This window comes from Cucurbita moschata, unplaced genomic scaffold (genome assembly GCF_002738365.1).
Source record: "Cucurbita moschata cultivar Rifu unplaced genomic scaffold, Cmos_1.0 Cmo_Scf00018, whole genome shotgun sequence".
Taxonomy (NCBI): domain Eukaryota; kingdom Viridiplantae; phylum Streptophyta; class Magnoliopsida; order Cucurbitales; family Cucurbitaceae; genus Cucurbita; species Cucurbita moschata.
The window spans coordinates 3,275,252-3,293,596 of record NW_019268534.1 but is presented as its reverse complement, the minus strand read 5'-3'; the positions used below and the strand labels follow the sequence as shown (position 1 = coordinate 3,293,596).

The window sequence follows — 18,345 nt, the reverse complement described above, 5'->3', positions numbered from 1 at the left end:
TTTTTTTTTTTTTTTTTTTTTTTTTTTGTTAAAATGGAGATAAAATATAATATATCAATCAATTGAAAAATAATAATGTTAGGCGTGGTAAACTCTAAATCTTTGATGGGTTTTAATCACATTCAAATATCATTTGGAGAAACACATTTATAAGATAGAGATTTAGTTCAAATGGCCGAAAAAGAATATCATTGGGAGAACGGTTCAACTTCGGACAATTGCCACACGATCCCTTGAGGAAGTGCAGCAAGAGAAAGTCGATCGTCACACCACGATGTATGACTTAACAACCATGTTTCCAGAGCTTGATTCTATCATCGAATAGCTGCATGAAAAAATGAAGTCTGGCCAGCTATAACTCGACAAGCACAACTTAGATTGTTTTGTCATGCTAGTTTCGACAAGTATTACTCCATGCAACAGCACCATCTCGATCTCGATTTTACTTTAGGACTACTACATTCTTGTTTATGCAGTTCAGAGCCTGCTGCCCCCTTTTCGGAAAATTGTAGCATTTCTCCCCTACTACAGGCTATCCTTCACTTGAAATGTCTTCTTCAGTGATACAGTAATCTTGAAAACAATTTCAAGCTTCTTAAACTGTTAAAATTAACTACGGGATACAAGGTTTGACCTCGAAATATCTAAAATTGGCAATTCCAAAAGTACCTTAATGCTTATAGTTGCATTAAAATAACTTCAAACCCAATGTTCTTATGTTTAAAACTACCTTAAAACAAGCCTAAGGGAGTCTAGATACTCTATGAATCCTCAATACATCAAAAGAAAGTTCGATTGGAAAACTGTCGATCACAGCAATGCGCAGACAAATTCAGTGTTACCAATTAAGGCAAGTGAACCACATTAAAAAGGAGAGAAACCCAAATAAGAAAGGCAAGAGAATGAAATAAAGAATGAATCAGTTGAGAGTCTTGTCTGGGATTTATAGCAAGAAAACTGCAAGCAATTTTCTCATTACAAGCAGGGAGTTCTGTAACAAAACATACAACAGTATTTGATACTAGAAGACCATATGTTCGATTAGATGGGGAGCCCGAAATCGAGACAAACCACTCTTGGGTGAGATAAAAACCAACTTCCAAATTAACAAGTTGAATCTAGTGTTTTGACATGACTTCTTCCTAGACATGCACCCTTGGAAGGAAGGGGGAAATATGAAGTGCTGTAAAAAGCATAAACACGTAGCAGAGTACGAACAATTTGATTCGTCATTTGTCCATAATTCAAAACAATACATTTCAATGAAACTGCGTTCAACTAAATCATGAAAAAAGCAAAACTAGGTAACAAAATTATGTGAAATAATCCTCAGATGCGGAAAAACCCTACTGAAAACTATAATTGGGTGCTGAAATTAAGTCGAACTTCTTCCAATACCTTACGCTGATGCTGCAGATCCTTTATTTCTGGGTGCAGCTTCAGTACCTAATGACAAATCCAAATCAATTTAGGTCGGAGTAGAATTAAATCTTGTGCTGAAACTAAATCTATATGAAGTAAATGGTGAGAAGAGATGAATAAACAATGAAGACAATAGCATACCCTCTCTGAAGCCGCTCTTGAATCTACGCGGAACATGGCGCATGTACCTCATCCTTCCAGTTCCAGTAGTCTTTCTCCTAATAGCCTTCACACTCCAGTTATCTAAACAAATCCAAAAGCCAAGGAAAACAATCAAAAAATCAATCCAAACTCCATGGAACACTAAAACCAATGCGAACATCTCACATCACTTCACCAAACGAACGAATCTCATTCACATTCACAAACTTTAGGCTCCTTATTAATAATAACTAGTAACTACAACAGATACGAGTAGTCACCAAACAATTTCAAAGTAGCGACACATGGAATCATAATAAACACAAGCCGAACATCCGATATAGATCAATGTGAATAAAGAGCACAGCGACGAAAAGTGAGAAAGATCGAGATCACTTACACTTGCGCTTGCGAGCAGCAGGAAAAGCACAAGCTGAACAACGACTCTTCTGAAGATGGAAGCTGCGGCGGCCGCACCGCACACAGAGAGTATGGGTCTTGTTCCTCCGCTTACCAAAACTTCCCGTACCCTTCCCCTGTAGATCAAGCGACCAACAACACAGAGATGAAGCCAACTACACGGTAACACAAATCGAGATAGATGATAAAAGGAAATAGAAGTACCATTGATGCAGAACGAAGAAACCCAAGGGAGGAGAAATTCTTTCAGCACCTCGGCTCTCGGAATGGCAGCGAGAAAGACTGCCATTTTATATGACCGCATAATAGCGTTTAGGGTTTGAGCTTGAGTTCCATGATGATGCGGCCCACTTTTAATCTATCCGGCCCAACTCGTCCAGCTTGAACAAGTTATTGGATCGGCCCAATATTGTAATTTTGAAAGTGTCCAGCCCAATTAATAAAGTGAAATGTTATTGGGTAAAATATTTATTTTTTTATTTAGATATTTAATTTAAAATAAATATATATATATATATCTATATATACACATAATTATATCTAAGTAAAAATATATGATTTAAAATTAATAATAAATTTGTGTTGGTTAGGGGTGTACATTTAACCCAACAACTTGGACCAATCTAACCCGAACTATAAGGTTGGGTTGGGTTGGATTGGATTAACATTCGAGTAGGGTTGGGTTCATTTTTTTGAACCTGAACTGAATCGATTCGGTTTCGAGTTCATAAACCAAACTTTTGGGTTGACCAATTTCAAATAAAAATATATAAAATATATTAAAAATTATTCCGTATTAATGGATTTACAATTGAGGTCAGTCTAGGGACACGCGACTTTTGTTTTTTTATTTTATTATTTTTAATTTCTTAGGCCAATCCGACCCAACTCCGAACATGTACACCCTAGTGAACTCGGAGCAGGTACAAGTAAACTCATGAAACCAATATAGAAAAGGCGCGAAAAGGGTTCGACTGCGTTGGACTGTGGCCGTGAATCGAAGAAGATGGAGAGAATAGACGAAACGAAACCCGAATTTCCGGCATTTCCATACAAGCCTTACTCGATCCAGTTCGATTTCATGAAGGCGCTGTATAAGTTTCTTAACAAAGGCGGAATCTCCATGCTTGAAAGCCCCACTGGTCTGTGTTATTCATTCTTTTTATGTGTTTGATTGATAGCATTTGGTTTGCAAAGTATTTGTGGGATGGGGAACGGATTAAATCTCGAACAGCCTTTTTCGCTCGTGTTTTATACATTGCAAGTTTTCTTTTCATTACTATAATGTACTAGTAGTGGTTTGTGATGCTAAGTTGTGGCTTCGTGACATTTGAATCGTTATGATTGTAAATGTCCACGAACGATAATCCTACTTGAGAATTATAGGAATTTTGCTTGAACTTGAAGTCTATGATTTGGTGTGTGGCTCTTACTTTATTGTTGGATAAATTCATACTGTTGTTAGATCATCGATTTGAGTGGATGGAGGAAATGCGGATTTTCTCGAGATGAAGAACTGAGATAAAATTAGTTGCATTTGGAAATTATTTCATCATGTCTCGTTTAGTTTCAACATTTTTTTTAAGTAAGAAAAGAGATGTTTTCTTTCCATTTCTTGACTGGTTATTTTGTTGATAAAGGTACGGGAAAAACTCTAAGCATCATATGTGGCGCTTTGCAATGGGTGGCTGACCAAAGGAAGAAACAGAATGATACGATACAAGATGGGTCTGACAAGACCAGCACAAATGAAAGCCAGTTCAATTCAGATGACGAGCCTGATTGGATGAGGACGTTCGCTGTAAGTCAAGACCATCAAAATCAGGAAAAGAAGATTAAGAAAAAGGAATTTGGGGTGGGATCAGGAAGACATAAAAAAGAAGGTTCCAAGTATAATCATCAGAACTTGTTTTCACAAGAGGAAGACCATTTTGTTACAAAGGAACAAAAACATATGCAGACTCCGAATGATAGTCTGGAGATGGAGGATCAAGAGTTTTTGGTGGAGGATTATGAAAGTGATGATGAAGTGGCTCTTAGTGGTGGGCAGTCAAAGAGGAAGAACAACGGGGTTTCAATCAGTTCATCTAGTGATGACGAAGAGGATCAAGAGGAATCTAATGAAGAGAAGTTGAAAGTTTACTTTTGTAGTCGAACACACTCACAGCTTTCACAATTTATAAAGGAGTTGAGGAAGACTGTCTTTGCAAGTGAGCTGAATGTCATTTGCCTGGGTTCTAGGAAGATATTTTGTATTAATGAAGGTATATATATCTCCTCGCTTTTGTCTATTGTGTGTGTGTGCTTTTGTATTCCTTACACTACTGGATACATGTTTCAGAGGTGCTCAAACTTGGTAATGCAAGTCACATAAATGAGCGATGCTTGGAGCTTCAAAAGAAAAAGACTACTGAGACATCCAAAGCCAAGGTATGAGATATGCAAGGTTGTTTTATTTTTTTTTGGGTGTTTGGCTTGAGAGAAATATTAGGATTTTTACAGAGGTTGATTGGTCTCGGGATGTTATTTGGGATAATATAAGGTTTAATACTTTCTTATTGGTGGTAGCCTTTTGTAGCTGTTTGTTATTATCAGTGAGGTGTTATTCTTTTGGACGGAAAGTCCTTTTTATAGGTTGGGGTTCTTTTCTTGTGGGCTGTGTTTTTGTATGCCCCTATATATCCTTTCATTTTTCTCAATGAAAGTTTAGTTTCTTGTAAAAAAAAAGAAACTAACTTATCAAAGTTGAGATTATGAAAACTCTAGATTTGCCCTCATGTTCTTGTGACACAGGACTGTGAAGTTATAATTACTCACGAATAGTAGAATACCTTGACCGTTTCCAGAATTCTCACTTTGACTCAATAACTAGGAAATTTAGTGTCTGCATGTATTTGGCAATTAAGAGATATTTTCTTCTGAGAATCATATGAGTCTGAATCTAATTTTACCCATTATTCTAGCTTTACTATCCTGTTACTAGTAGTAGATTTGGTCCATTTTGTTAATAACGTGCCTATTTGATTTAATTAACTATAGCTTGTCAATAGATTTCTTTTTTTTTTTTTTTTTTTTTTTTTTGCTGATCTTTTGAAACATGGGTCCTTTTTGGTGGTAGGATATGCAAACTTTTCCGTCAGGTACCTTGCTCGTTAAATAGTTTAATTGGGTTCATCCTTCATCCGACTTATTCTCAGGCTTGGGTCTCCATTTTTTATCTTTTGTAATCACTTGTCTTCTCTAATTTTTATAGAATTTTTTGACAGCATGTTGCATTGACACATGCATCTCTCATCCATTTTTAAAGATTAATGTCAACAGCACTTTCTATCATTGGATTTGGAGATTTCTGGGTTCTCTATGAACTTACAGGTTACATCCATTTACAGAAATTAGGTGGTGCAGGAAAAATGTGCCGGACCAAGGCTTCTTCTGGGTGTCCAATGCTTGGAAAACCAAAACTACAAAAGAATTTTAGGAGTCAGATCTCTCAAAGAGGACCCTTAGACATCGAAGATCTTGTTCACCTTGGAAGAAATGTGGGAACGTGTCCATATTATGGCTCACGGAGCATGGTCCAGGCTGCTGATCTTATTGTCCTACCTTATCAATCTCTTCTATCAAAATCATCCCGTGAATCTCTCGGCCTTGTTTTGAAGAACAGTATTGTAATTATTGATGAGGCACACAATTTAGCTGATTCTCTCATCAGTATGTATGATTCGATGATCACTTATTCACAGGTACGGTTTCCAGTTTTATTGAGTTCAGTTGTTCTTTGCAATTTCAAAACTTTGATAAGAACCAAAACCACGGTACCTAGTTATTTACTCACCATAGTACCTGGTTATTTAATCTAGTCAAGTGTTTTCGAGATTTAATCCTAGCCTTTGTTCCGGCGGGCGTGGGTTAAGGTAGTCTGATGCTCCTTTATAGTATAGTAAGGGCTCGCTCCCTTTTTAAGTCCTACAATCAGTACCCAGTGAGGAATAGCCTGTAGAGAGGCAGAAGAAAATAACTTTCGAATTTTTATAGAACTGGTTCTAAGTAATTTGTTTCCATTTGATAACAAATTTCCCAACTTTCCTACAGCTGGAGAATGTGCATCACCACATGGAGAGGTATTTTGAAAGATTTTGGAGTCTTTTGGGACCAGGCAATCGGAGATATATTCAAACTCTAATTCTAGTTACTCGGGCTCTCCTTAAACTCTTACACAATGAGGAAGCGCCTTATGCAGAACCTTGTAAAAATAATAGTACTGGAAAAAATAGTACTTTGGACTATTCAATGGCTATAAATGATTTTCTATTCTCTCTCAATATAGACAATATCAACTTTGTAAAACTGCTACAGTATATTAAGGAAAGCAACATTATGCACAAGGTATATCCTTCTTATTTGCTAATTATTTCCACATATGTTGAATGATTCTTCTTATATTGGGTTACGATGTACATTTTCCAGGTTAGTGGGTATGGAGAAAGAATTATTAATCCAAGAAATGACTTGGGAATGAAAACTTCTGGAAAATGTTACGAGAAGGAAAGTACTCTCTCAAGCTTTAGAGCATTAGCTGACATGCTGCTATCCTTTATTAACTTTGATGGAGATGGAAGAATGATAATCTCAAAGAACAAGTCTACATGCTTTGGGGAGAATGGAGGATATATAAAATTTGTCATGCTTACAGGGGAGAAGATATTTTCTGAGGTTCGCAAATAAAGAAATTTACACCATGAATTTTGCATATCATACCTTATTCTGAGACTTCAGTAAATCTTGTAGGTTGTAGATCAAACACACGCTGTTGTTCTTGCTGGGGGAACTTTACAACCTATAGAAGAAACAAGAGAGCGACTCTTTCCATGGTTACCATCTTCTCAGTTGAATTTTTTTTCATGTAGTCACATTGTTCCTCCAGAAAGTGTTCTGCCAATGGCTGTTTCCTCCGGTCCTTCTGGTCAGCCTTTTGATTTTAGCTACAGCAGCAGAAGTTCATCTGCTATTGTAAGGATATTACAGGCTTGAATTGGTTTATGCTCATTTATTTCACACAGCTTTGTTTCATGTTTTTGTATTCTTCCTGTTGTTTAATTCCAGATAGTTCAGATATAAATTAACTTTTTCTTACTGTAAAATCGCTCAGCTTTTTTCCTTGTTAATTTTACAGTAGCTGATTGCTATTTTGGTCTGGCTTTACAGGTAAAGGAGCTAGGGCTTTTGCTTTGTAATCTGGTGACTGTGGTTCCAGAAGGAATTGTTGTGTTCTTCTCTTCTTTTGATTATGAAGAACAGGTACATGGTTTATGGAGAGCTACAGGAATCCTTGACAGGATTATGAAGAAAAAGCGTATATTCAGAGAGCCTAGAAACAATACTGATGTGGAATCTGTTCTTAAGGAATACAAGGAAAACATCGATGCATTGTCTAAGAAGGATCCACAACAAAATATTTCATCTTCTAGTGGTGCGGTGCTATTAGCTGTTGTTGGGGGCAAAATATCGGAAGGCATCAACTTAAGTGATGGGATGGGGAGGTGTATTGTCATGGTTGGCCTGCCCTACCCTAGTCCATCTGACATTGAGTTAATGGAGAGGGTGAAGCATATTGAAACTCTGGGAAATTCAAATTCCATTAAGAGTTTGAAGTTTTATAATGAGGTTCCTAGTGGAGATGTTGAAACTGGTTTAGAGATTTTGAGAAGTTGCAAAAGAGGAAAAGAATATTACGAGAATCTTTGCATGAAAGCCGTCAATCAGTCAATTGGTAAGTAACGATTTCCATTTTCTTTTTATGGGAGACATAAGTTGTCCAAAATGAACTTTTGAATTGAATCGAATTTTGGAGTTTGGATTTGCTCAGTGCTTATTACTCAGGTTATTCATAATATAGTTGACTTGGTGGTTCTGATTTACATCACGGCTAGCTTTTTTAGTTCAGTCTAAATGTGGTTGTTCGGTGATTATGCTTTAACCTTGGCCATATGGTTAACTAGGGCAATCAAAATCTCGCCTAGAGGAGATATTGATCTGGCTCTGAATGAGTAGTCCTGACCACCGAATCAATAGTTTGCCTTAAATCTTTAAGAGTTGTAGTGATAATGTAGTGTTCTCTACTTCCTGACTATTGCACTTTCATCTTGTCTTTATCTAATGCCCGCCTTCCTTCCCTTATTACAGGTAGAGCTATTCGACATATCAATGATTATGCAGCAATTTTATTGGTTGATGTGCGGTACTCGTCTAATTCTTCGAAGAGAAGCTTTTCGCACCCAGCTGATAAGCTTCCAAAGTGGATTAAGGACTGTCTCATTTCTTCAACTGAGAATTATGGTGAAGTCCATCGAAGGTTGCACCAGTTTTTTAAACTTAACAGAAAGATGGGACAGTGAATCAATAACACAATTTTTTGTTGAATCTGTCGCTTCGAGAAAGGCACGAAACGATCCTTTCTTAACCATTTACCGCGAGCAATAATTTTGATTATGGCAGTTGGTCCCAGTTGGAAGGTCAAATGCGCTGTAACTGATATTTGTGATTGAATTGTAGCATCTGTGAAATAAGCCAACTTATACATGTATATATTGGTATCTTTCTTCTATGACAAACAAAGCACTTCTAGCCCCTTCATATATTTCTCTTCCCCACAGATATAGTGGCGGTGGCTTTCTTCCATCAGTTATAAGAGTTTTAAGATGTTTCAACGATGTGCAACAACTAAGAATCAAGATGTTTAGCATATTGGATCTCTACACACCATTTTAAGAAGCCTTGCTGGGCAAGCTTGAATAACTATCTGCCTGATTTGTTTTCTTTGACCAAATAGATTATCAAGTCTTCATCTGCAACACCTGGTAAATCTTGCTGCCATATCGAGCAACGGTTTGGCTATACAAAAGCTCCGTGATTATCGATTCTTTTTCCAGGTAACCAACCATCAAATTTTATCCAATCCTTGATATTTATATGAGGTGATTGATGGTTTCACTATACAGAAAAACTGAGGTTCCCAACTCAATAGGGGTCGTTTAAGTAGGGCCTGAGTGTGGTCATAAGTAGTCAAAGTTGCTAAATTCAAGTCAAAAAGTTTATTTGTGATATCTCTAAGAAAGTTATACAATGACTTGCATCGTCTGTTACTGCTGCAAGACAGTAGTTTACAGTCAATGGTGATATTGGTTTAGGGGGATGGATTCAGTTGCTTTTACTCAGAAAATGACTTGGGTGTGGAGATATTAGTGATGCTCCTTATCCTATCATCTGCTAAGAGCCTTGGGAGTACCAATCTCTTTGCATACTGGGGACCAAAAAAAGGCCCACATCATTATGACCAGAATTTTTCAACTCCATTGAATGAAATTTAATGCAGAATGTGTTGAGTTGTTCAAAGTTACAACTCTTCGGCGTCCATTGTTCTTACAACAAAGTTTTCCCCTATCAAGCTCTTCTTTCGTTTGTGATCCATCAGGTCGAGTTTGGAATCACGAACATTATAGAATTTGGAATCGTCTCCAAGGTTTGAGCTGCAACCCATACACTGTGCAAAAAATAACTGCAATAGTTACTAAATTTCGCCATGTTTTTTAGTTTCCCCATGAAAGTTCAAGAAATTAAAAGTACTGTCTTGTACTTGTAGGCATGGCGGTGTGGATTTGAACCTCTTGCCCAGCTGAACTATTCACAGGTAGCCAACTTTTTGGTATATTACATCACAAATACTGTAGTTTTTTGAATATACAACCCTCCAAAGGAAGTTCAGATACTTGGAATGTTCATATTGACATTTTCTTGATTGGTAGCCATTTTCTATGCCTGAATCACTTTTATCTCCCTTTAAAATCAAAAGTTGTCTGAATTGCCGTATTGTATGTTAGGACAAAAAAGATAGAATTCAGCATCCCCCCGCCATTCAAAATCTGATCATGGGTGAATCGACTGTGATACTTTGAATTAATCTTTCTGTTACATACTTGATTAAAAACAGGACAGTTTGAATTACCAAAAATGAATATATGTGGACTATGCCCCTTTTGTTCCATGGGGACAGCTCTCTTTAATTTTTAGCTGGGACCATTTGCCCAATGGGTCCTTCATGGGTCAGGGATTGCCTTTACAACAATACAATTTAGGTATACATTGAACACTGGATTTAATGTCATTACACTTTTCTTTAGCTTTGCATCTTATTGAATGCCCTGTTCTTTACACAACAGGTAGTCAAAGACGACGCATCAAGCTCGTTGGATTCGTACATATTATCGAAGCTGAAGCGGTTAAGTTTTTCAACTTTTAGAGAGAGAATGGCCCAAAAGGAAGTAGAGGGAGTTAAAGGCAAGACTTGGAATTTCCACATGCTGTGGCTTTGTCTTTAGGTAACTACGAGAAACATGAATTGTCTCCATCTTTCTTCTCTTTGTTGCAGAAATATTTAGTGAACAGAGGAAGAGAAATAGATAGAGAGGTGCCATTTCCTCTTGCAAACAGATTGAGAGGTAACAAAGCCCTTTAATTGTTATACCACATTACAGCAACCAAATGCTGCTAAAGGAAACCATCCTCAAAACCAGCAACCTCTTCCATAAAACTCTTGGAAACTTCAAGTGTTTATTCTCCAAAGGGTTTCAAAAGCTGCAGAAACCCACTTGTTTGATCACCTTCTCTTGCAGCAAAAGAAAGCCACAACATACCCATCCAACAGATCGACTCTACATTGATTTTTATGATGAATGGCAGTCCCCACTGCAAAAATCAGCCAAGAGAAGCATTGACGGTGGCAGTGTGATGATGACGGCCAAGCAAAACATGAAGCAAGAAGACACAAATGTTGCGAAACAAAGTCCTCCAAGGAGTAGACAAGAGAAGGCTGTGAAAGAGAAGAAGAAGCCAGGAAGATGCCATCTTAGAAAAGGTGATGTTAAGAACAGCAGCATGAGAAGTAATGGACTAGCACAAAAAATGAAGGAATTAGAGATGTTGGATAGGGGTGATATGGAGCAAGAACTGGATATAGAAGAGGCAATTCATTATTACTCTCGCCTCAGTAGTCCTGTTTATCTTGAAATTGTGGACAAGTTTTTCATGGACATACACTCTGAATTCTCTGTTCCAGAGCCGTCTGCTAGGAGTATGAACAGCTCAAAGAGAAGAATGGGGTCCATGAGATTATTATAGATTTTCAAGTAAGTGAACTATATCCTTTATCTATTTTTCTTTTCCTTCTTTTTGCAAGATTTGGTTTGATTATATTTGCATACTTATATTCCCTTATTGCTTCTTCTGAGTATATGGCTTTTGTATGGTTACTGATTCATTGCCTGGTCTCCTCCGTTTCTGTATAAATTTGCCAATAAAAATTTGAAATTTATTGCCTGGTTTTGTCCATTTCCTTGATTCTCGCGGATGTAATGTTCGGTTTCGGCATAATAAATATTGATTCTATCCATTCGTAATCGTCCAAGCCGACCATTAGCAGATATTGCATGCTTTAACTCGTATGTATATGTGTCAGCCTTCTCATAATCTACCCTCTTAGGAGCTCAACGTCCCCTCGCTGATACACTGCCCGATGTCTAGCTTCGATACCATTTATAATAGCCTAATCCCACCGCTAGTAGATATTGTCTGCTTTGGTCCGTTACGTATCATTGTCAACCTCACGATATTAAAACACGTCTGCTAAGGAGTGAAAAATAATGAATGTTTCATTTTCTTCTCGAATAATTATAGGATCTTACAATTCTTCATTCATATTCATAGCTTAGTCTACTAAAATTGAAGGGGGACTGGCCTCATCGTGGTAATTAGAGGACATCTTTGATCATTCACCTCTAATGAGACACGTTCCCTCTCAGTTATATGATCAACGGGATCAGTCGTCCAGTAGGGGTCTTTCTTTCGGGGAGGCAAAGTAGTCCCCTCTACTGATCGAACCCCCTTTCTCTAATAAGTAGGAGGTCTTCGTAAACATGTTAAAGGGGCTCCTGTCTTCGGCGAGTCACCTTTCCATGAGAAAGGCGGGAAAGCATAGTGCAAAACTTTCTTTTGAGGAGTGTGAGAACAATCGATCCCGCTCGAAAAGAAAAGAAGCACGCATTTAGCTTTCAGACAACGCATCGAGGATTTTGAGGGGAGGCTGCAAACGCTTCGGGCAAAGCTACAAGCGCTCATAGTACTGACTGTCATCCACGGTCCAAATTTAAATTTTGAGTTACTTACAAAAACAAATCAATAGAGAATATCTTAAGATTTATTGAAACTATGGAGATTAAATTTGAACATTTGAAAACATAGAAACTAAAATCAAACAAAAGTCCAAGAATCAAAATAGTATTTTGCGACCCATTTTGATCACATCATTTACCATATTGGAGAGAACAAAATATCACAAATTTCTTATATTGGAGAGAACAAGGTAACAAATTTTGCAAATATTGTATCCTCTGAGGGATATGAAATAGGAAATGACCACACAAAAACCTCAATTGGATATCCAATTTTTTAAGAACGCTCCCATGAAAATCATAAGTAAAAGCAAGCAACACATCCCCATTTTGGTATTCTGGGAATGTATCCTGAGAGATAGATCTAACTAGCACCTGCATTTCTGCACAAGTTCATCAGTCACATGAAGATACAAGTACATTATGTTCTTTCAAACGTTTCTGGAAATGAAGCAAATGATTTTGTAGTTGGTAGATTGCTGCAGCTTTCTGTGATAGAATTGCATTCAATCTAGATATATAACCATCCAGATCATTTCCTGGTTGGTCTGCCTCAACCAAAAGATTCATTTCCTGCAGAATCAGAATTTGTATGAGTAAATATGATGAGTGATCATAAGCCAAAGTAATTTCAAGCTTATATTTGATTAGTTTTAAACTGTGATTCTACACTATGCTCATATTTAAATATGATTAGTTACATACCATCTTAACGATATTCATTGTTTCCTCGACTTGTCTCCGGTGAGCGCTTATAAGATGTTCCTCTTCCTGAGACAGATGAAAAAAATGCAACAAAAAATGGTTATTTTCTCAAAGTTTTGATATGATGGAGTTATTAAGCTTCTTCCGGTTTACCTGCAACAGATCATTCAAATCATCGTCTGAATTCGAGTTGCGAGAATCTGCCTTCGGCATGTCCTTCCATTTCGTTGGCTGATTATTGGATTTGTGTACATTTTCAACCGCAACAGATGTTCGGCATGTCTCGAGCTTCCCATTTTTCTTCCACAATGGTTTTCTTTGCTCAAAAATCTCCTCTGATACATCAAATTCGTTTCTTTCATTTTGATCAACCCGTGCAGGTTCATTTCCAAACGTAGTTCCAGAAGGTAACACTGAGGTCAAGGGTCCAGTGGTTGATTCCTTAAGGTTTAAAGTGGAAGAAAATGTATCCTTCTTAACAGTATTTCCTTTTGAAAGGCTCTTCACCCTGGAGTGCACTTAATCTTTCAGAATAAGCATCTAACAAGAAGTTTGGAGATTAAACTGCATCAAGAAAGAATTACTGCTTACCTATCTGCATATCTTAAGGTATTGAGAGTGTGTTCGCACGAACCGGAGCTGGGCGATATACAAGATATCATGACGGTGCGTGAATTGCCAACAAATGAGTCCCTTAGAACTTCCGTTAATTTACTGCCTCTAAAAGGAATATGGCCCTGGTCATTGTCAAGAGCTCGTATGCATTCCTTTAAAGCAAGTAAGCTTTTATTGATTTCAGCACCTTCTATTCTGCAATAGTTAAAAAAGTGTAATTGAACAGGCAGAAAATAGGAACATACATGGTAAGTCATTTGCTCAACGAGTTCACAAAATGTTTTTGTAACGGTCCAAGCCCTCCACTAGCAGATATTGTCCTCTTTGGACTTTCCCTTTCAGGCTTCCCCTCAAGGTTTAAAAGCGTCCGCTAGGGAAAGGTTTCCACACCCTTATAAAGGATGCTTCGTTCTCCTCCCCAACCAATGTGGGATCTCACAATTTTTTCGAGCAAATCATTCTTCATCGCATAAGCCCATTACAAGTCATTTTCAGATGCTTCTGAATTCTGTTCCAATAGATTTTGAATGGTTTAGTCAATCCAAAAGCAATCGTTTATTATTATCATTTGCCAAAAATCAACTCAAACCAACTCCACCTACTATTTTCCTTGTAAAGAGAACCATGCACACACTTTATGTTGAATAAAATATATCAGGAAAGTAGTCGTGTCATCAATTGAGCAGAAATGTGAAGATTGAGGAATAGCTATACCTTGTCTGTTTGTCGTTGTCGGTGGTGTCAGCACCACGTTCACTTCCTGCAAGATCTATAAAAGAGAGTTTTCCAACCAAGCGAGGCGGCTTTGATTCTTTACCACTGATTGAATTCTTGACAGCAAGCTGGAGTATGGCATGAGAACGAGAGGATTCTTCATTTGCACCAGTTGTTCCAGTGCTTCTTGTGGCATTCCCTTTTTCAATGAGCTCTCCAATGGTCTCCACATCAGATACTTTATACTCTTGCAAACCCACAATGCAAACTTGTTGTTTACCGTCCTCTCTCATGCAAAGTTTCCTGCAGAACAAAAGCCTTAGCTTCTAAACAAGCCTAGCAACTGCTATTTCGTGGTAGACGGATAGAGACAATAACTTACTTTCGATCATTGAGAAGATCATAAAGCTTTCCTCCATATATTTCGAAGAAGCTCACAAACAAGTGGAATCCCTGGTTCCTGTATGTATGGTGCATCAATCTTAAGATGTCCTTGGATGCTTTCAGAGGCAATGGCTTCATGGTATAAGTCTTCCCACTCCCTGTGCAATAGAAAGCACGAAAGATGATGCTTTAACGAAAGAACGTGACGATATTTTTAAGTAGCAGAACGGCAAGAACTAATAAAATCAGTTCGGGAAACATGAATTTGATGGCATCTAAAAAGAACAAAGGAATTTCTATTATAAACAAAACCAACTATGATTTCTTGACGAAGCAAGCCAGCAGGAGCATCAAGTGCCAACTAACAGCAAATCACCTGTTTGTCCATATGCAAAGCAGGTTGCCTTTGTTCGTTGAAATATTATGGGAACAATTGGCTCCACCGTCTCCCGGTACACCTAGATCCCGAAACGAAAAATAAGGCATGCTAAGAACTTGCACAAAAACTTTTTCTGTTCTCAGGATTCTTCCTCGGCCAATTTATACTTTCCAATTCAATTAATTGTAATATACTTACTTCATCATTTGAAACCTCCTCGTTCAGCACTGCATCAAAAACAAACTCATGTTTCTCCACGTATTCTGTAAGGTCGACCTGCTTAGCCGAAAAATGGAGACGAAAAACGATTACAGCATTGCAATTCAGAATTTTGAAGAAAGCAGTATTTAGGTAGTAAAGCTTGCTTGCCTTGAGTTTAGTCTCGTGAACTGTTAAATAATTAGCAGTTGTTTCAACGATATCTTCCTCAGTCTTTGCCAACTCCTTCTTGTTCAGTGGCCTTTTACGCACCTGCAATAGACACGAACAAGATTATAAACAGATACATCAAACGATTTGAAACAATTAACTGAAATGGTGATATACATAAACACACACATTATCAATGCGGATCCGGGGTTGCAGCTTATGGATATAAATTGCGAAGGTATGGCGTTGTATGTCAGGGAAGCAAACGGGACACACAATTCAGAGGTAGGAATGAAATAAAGACATTCATAGAAGAATACATACAACAACTTTGATCTTTGCAACAGAGTTTGCCCTCTCTTTGTCTGCAGCCACACTTTTCAAGAGATTGTTCTCTGTCAAATCCTGCGGTCTACTTGTTTGAATGCTGTTTGAAATATAGACTTCTGAGTCGTCAAAGCCTCGATCCTGCACGAGATAACACACTATGAGATTTCTCAAACCTCCCAACAAGTGATATGAGATAACTCTATCTCAGCTCCAAAAGCCCCAGAATGCATGGAACTAGAATTTCTACCTACCATATCTCTAGCCTCTACAATTGCATAGAACTAAAATCGAAATGCGGCAAAATTATCGAGCAGGCTTTTGTATTAATTTGATATGATCAATAATTCAATATCAGCTTCAAAGCAACAATAGCTTTCAAGTCTAAGGTTCCAAATGCAGAGGATTGTGTGCACAGACACCATCATTATCAGTTTAGGATCAACAGGTCTAATATAGCAGGAGGTGAAAGATAAATTCACTTATTGAATCCATAACCTCATGGATCGTCAAGTTATTTTCTGAGAATTCAACAGCAAAATCCAAACACATTGCCCATGATAATTCGGCATCCTAGGTCTCTGAAAAAACAACAAAGGATAGCAAATTCAAAAGGGTAATAAGAAATGTGGAAGTGAGTTTAGTCCTACCTCAGGCAGCAGTTCTGTATCAATCGAATGCAGATCCAGGAGTCCGGGACTGAAATCGGTCGGCGAATCCTCCCGACTTTTACGTTGGCTCGACGGCCGTGAATTCCCAGGAGGAGTTGATGGCTCCATGTAATACTCATTCATCCCACCAAAGCTTCTCTGTGCATTTCTACTATACATTCTTGAACCTTGCCCTCCCCCACCGACAGAAAAACCAAAGTCCTGTTTTCATTTCAACCATTCGGTACAAAAATCAACACAACCACACACTAGAAAACAACAAATTGAAGTAAAAACACATCATTAAAGGTTTCCAAAAGTAACGCAAATCCAAGACGATGCGTTACTTACAAACTTCAATTTCTTACTCGAACTGGGATTCAACAGAAAACACAAACATGAACAAGGAAATTAAACTAATGCCATCCATTCTCACATAGCTCGTCGATTGAACTCAAAAACAGGCACGAGGTCTACATAGCAATAAATTTATACCTGTGGAGCAGAAGTATTAGAATAGAGAGACTGAAGACCAGCTGTTTGAAGCCATCTTCCATTTGACGCGGCGTCCAAATAGTCATCGGAGTACTGCCTTTGGTGATTCCTCACAGCCGCTTCAGATCTCTGGCCTTGTCTCCCCATTCCGTTCATCGCTCTAAATCCGATCCGAAAACAAACACCGATTCAAATTTCGAATCCGATTCAACTCAGTTGCTTGAATCAGAGCCAACCACAATCTCAAATAGCAAAATCAGAAGCTCCCTTTAAGAAGTTTGAAGAGTAAGAATGTGGGTGTGAGCAGAGAGCCTGAGAGTTTGAGTAAAGCCAAAGCCAGGGACAAAAGAGAGTGGCCTTGAATCCTTCGAAGGGAAAGACACGCGCCAAGCTCGTGATGAAGGTGCACGTGGGGATGTAAAGGCGTTGAGCGACGGTGGGAGTACGGTGGTGGACGGTGGTGACGGTGGTGCAGGAATTAAACGGCAGCGTTTTGATGGGGATACGTTGGGGATTTTGAAATTTGGCGAATAATATAAATTCCATGTGGTGGGGCCCGAGGAGTTTGTTTAAGTTTTAAAAGCTATCATTCCGCGCTCTCCTTCTCGTTTAAATTATATGGGGCCCACACGCGTGTAATATTGCCACGTGTCAGTAAACGCAGCCATTGGATTACCGTTCGTTTTTTTTATTTTGTAAATTAATAGAATTATCCTTTTAAAAAAATTTGTTTTTAAACTTTTTTTTTTTTTTTTAATTCAAAAATATCCGACAACTTTATCAGTTACCTTAGTTTTGGATAATGGTTGTCCAAGACGTGTTGTCTATAACTACATGCTCGTTCCAAACCCATTTTTTGTACGCATTTTTTGTACACAGACCGGTTCAACACTCTACTTCGATTCTACTCTTCGAAAAGGAACATCAGCTCTAACAATTCCGTCGCCGTCTACCAAAACAACCAAAAATGTTTCAAAAAAGATCGGCATGCGGCGTACAAAAAGTTCGCACCCTTCTTTATCTCTAAAAACGGGGTGTCCTAACCACCCAACAGCTATTCCATCTCGGTTGTCCATGGAACCTACTCTGAATAATCCACCTTTTGCAGGATTATTCTCGATTTAATCATAAAAAGCTAATTTTTCAGGAATTTTAGACCAATCTTCTAATAAACTTTGTGTACGACCGTTCATTAAAATCATGTCTACGCTATTCACCAAGCTAAAATGCTCCAAATGTATTATAAGAGGATACAACTAGTTGTCATCACTTCTTTCTACCTCTGTTATATGTTATCAAAGTCGTTGTCGTTGTTGCTTACTCATTTTTAGCTTATAACATTGCTTTCTTTCAAATTCTCTCAAACATGACTCGAGATTCGAGCATATACCACCTTATAACATTACTTTCTTTCAAATTCTCTCAAACATGACTCAAGACTCGAGACTCGAGCATACGCCAACATTGTCTACAGACTCCGAATTCCTCACAGTTGACTTAT

The 18,345-nt window shown here is 38.0% G+C and overlaps 4 protein-coding genes across 7 annotated transcripts; 2 read left to right on the top strand and 2 right to left on the bottom strand.

The window, feature by feature from the left end:
• Nucleotides 1-1,104: 1,104 nt before the first annotated feature.
• Nucleotides 1,105-2,265, bottom strand: LOC111455796 (60S ribosomal protein L37-3-like). The gene is made up of 4 exons (XM_023097410.1): nucleotides 2,188-2,265; nucleotides 1,964-2,099; nucleotides 1,564-1,665; nucleotides 1,105-1,446 (listed from the first exon to the last, which is right to left on the bottom strand). The coding sequence occupies exons 1-4, from the start codon at nucleotides 2,188-2,190 to the stop codon at nucleotides 1,400-1,402; spliced, it is 288 nt and encodes a 95-aa protein (XP_022953178.1). The 5' UTR covers nucleotides 2,191-2,265; the 3' UTR covers nucleotides 1,105-1,399.
• Nucleotides 2,266-2,932: 667 nt separating this feature from the next.
• On the top strand, nucleotides 2,933-11,177 carry LOC111456558 (ATP-dependent DNA helicase DDX11). 4 transcript variants are annotated; one of them, XM_023098475.1, is made up of 12 exons: nucleotides 2,933-3,125; nucleotides 3,624-4,247; nucleotides 4,325-4,413; nucleotides 5,373-5,726; nucleotides 6,076-6,369; nucleotides 6,451-6,696; nucleotides 6,772-6,993; nucleotides 7,189-7,753; nucleotides 8,167-9,502; nucleotides 9,623-9,670; nucleotides 9,971-10,115; nucleotides 10,200-11,177. In XM_023098475.1, exons 1-9 carry the CDS (start codon nucleotides 2,990-2,992, stop codon nucleotides 8,376-8,378), a joined length of 2,742 nt encoding a protein of 913 aa, XP_022954243.1. In that variant the 5' UTR covers nucleotides 2,933-2,989; the 3' UTR covers nucleotides 8,379-9,502; nucleotides 9,623-9,670; nucleotides 9,971-10,115; nucleotides 10,200-11,177. The 4 variants fall into 4 exon arrangements, with proteins under 4 accessions (XP_022954243.1, XP_022954244.1, XP_022954242.1 ...); XM_023098476.1 differs by lacking the exon at nucleotides 9,971-10,115 and having other exon boundaries at nucleotides 8,167-8,912; XM_023098474.1 differs by lacking the exon at nucleotides 9,971-10,115 and having other exon boundaries at nucleotides 8,167-9,670.
• On the top strand, nucleotides 10,469-11,355 carry LOC111456559. The gene has a single exon (XM_023098479.1). It carries the CDS (start codon nucleotides 10,522-10,524, stop codon nucleotides 11,155-11,157), a length of 636 nt encoding a protein of 211 aa, XP_022954247.1. The 5' UTR covers nucleotides 10,469-10,521; the 3' UTR covers nucleotides 11,158-11,355.
• Nucleotides 11,356-12,360: 1,005 nt separating this feature from the next.
• On the bottom strand, nucleotides 12,361-17,489 carry LOC111456465 (kinesin-like protein KIN-13B). The gene is made up of 12 exons (XM_023098330.1): nucleotides 16,845-17,489; nucleotides 16,350-16,571; nucleotides 15,697-15,840; nucleotides 15,373-15,474; nucleotides 15,202-15,279; nucleotides 15,001-15,082; nucleotides 14,623-14,782; nucleotides 14,241-14,543; nucleotides 13,503-13,721; nucleotides 13,065-13,419; nucleotides 12,912-12,977; nucleotides 12,361-12,779 (listed from the first exon to the last, which is right to left on the bottom strand). Exons 1-12 carry the CDS (start codon nucleotides 16,998-17,000, stop codon nucleotides 12,603-12,605), a joined length of 2,064 nt encoding a protein of 687 aa, XP_022954098.1. The 5' UTR covers nucleotides 17,001-17,489; the 3' UTR covers nucleotides 12,361-12,602.
• Nucleotides 17,490-18,345: the final 856 nt, after the last annotated feature.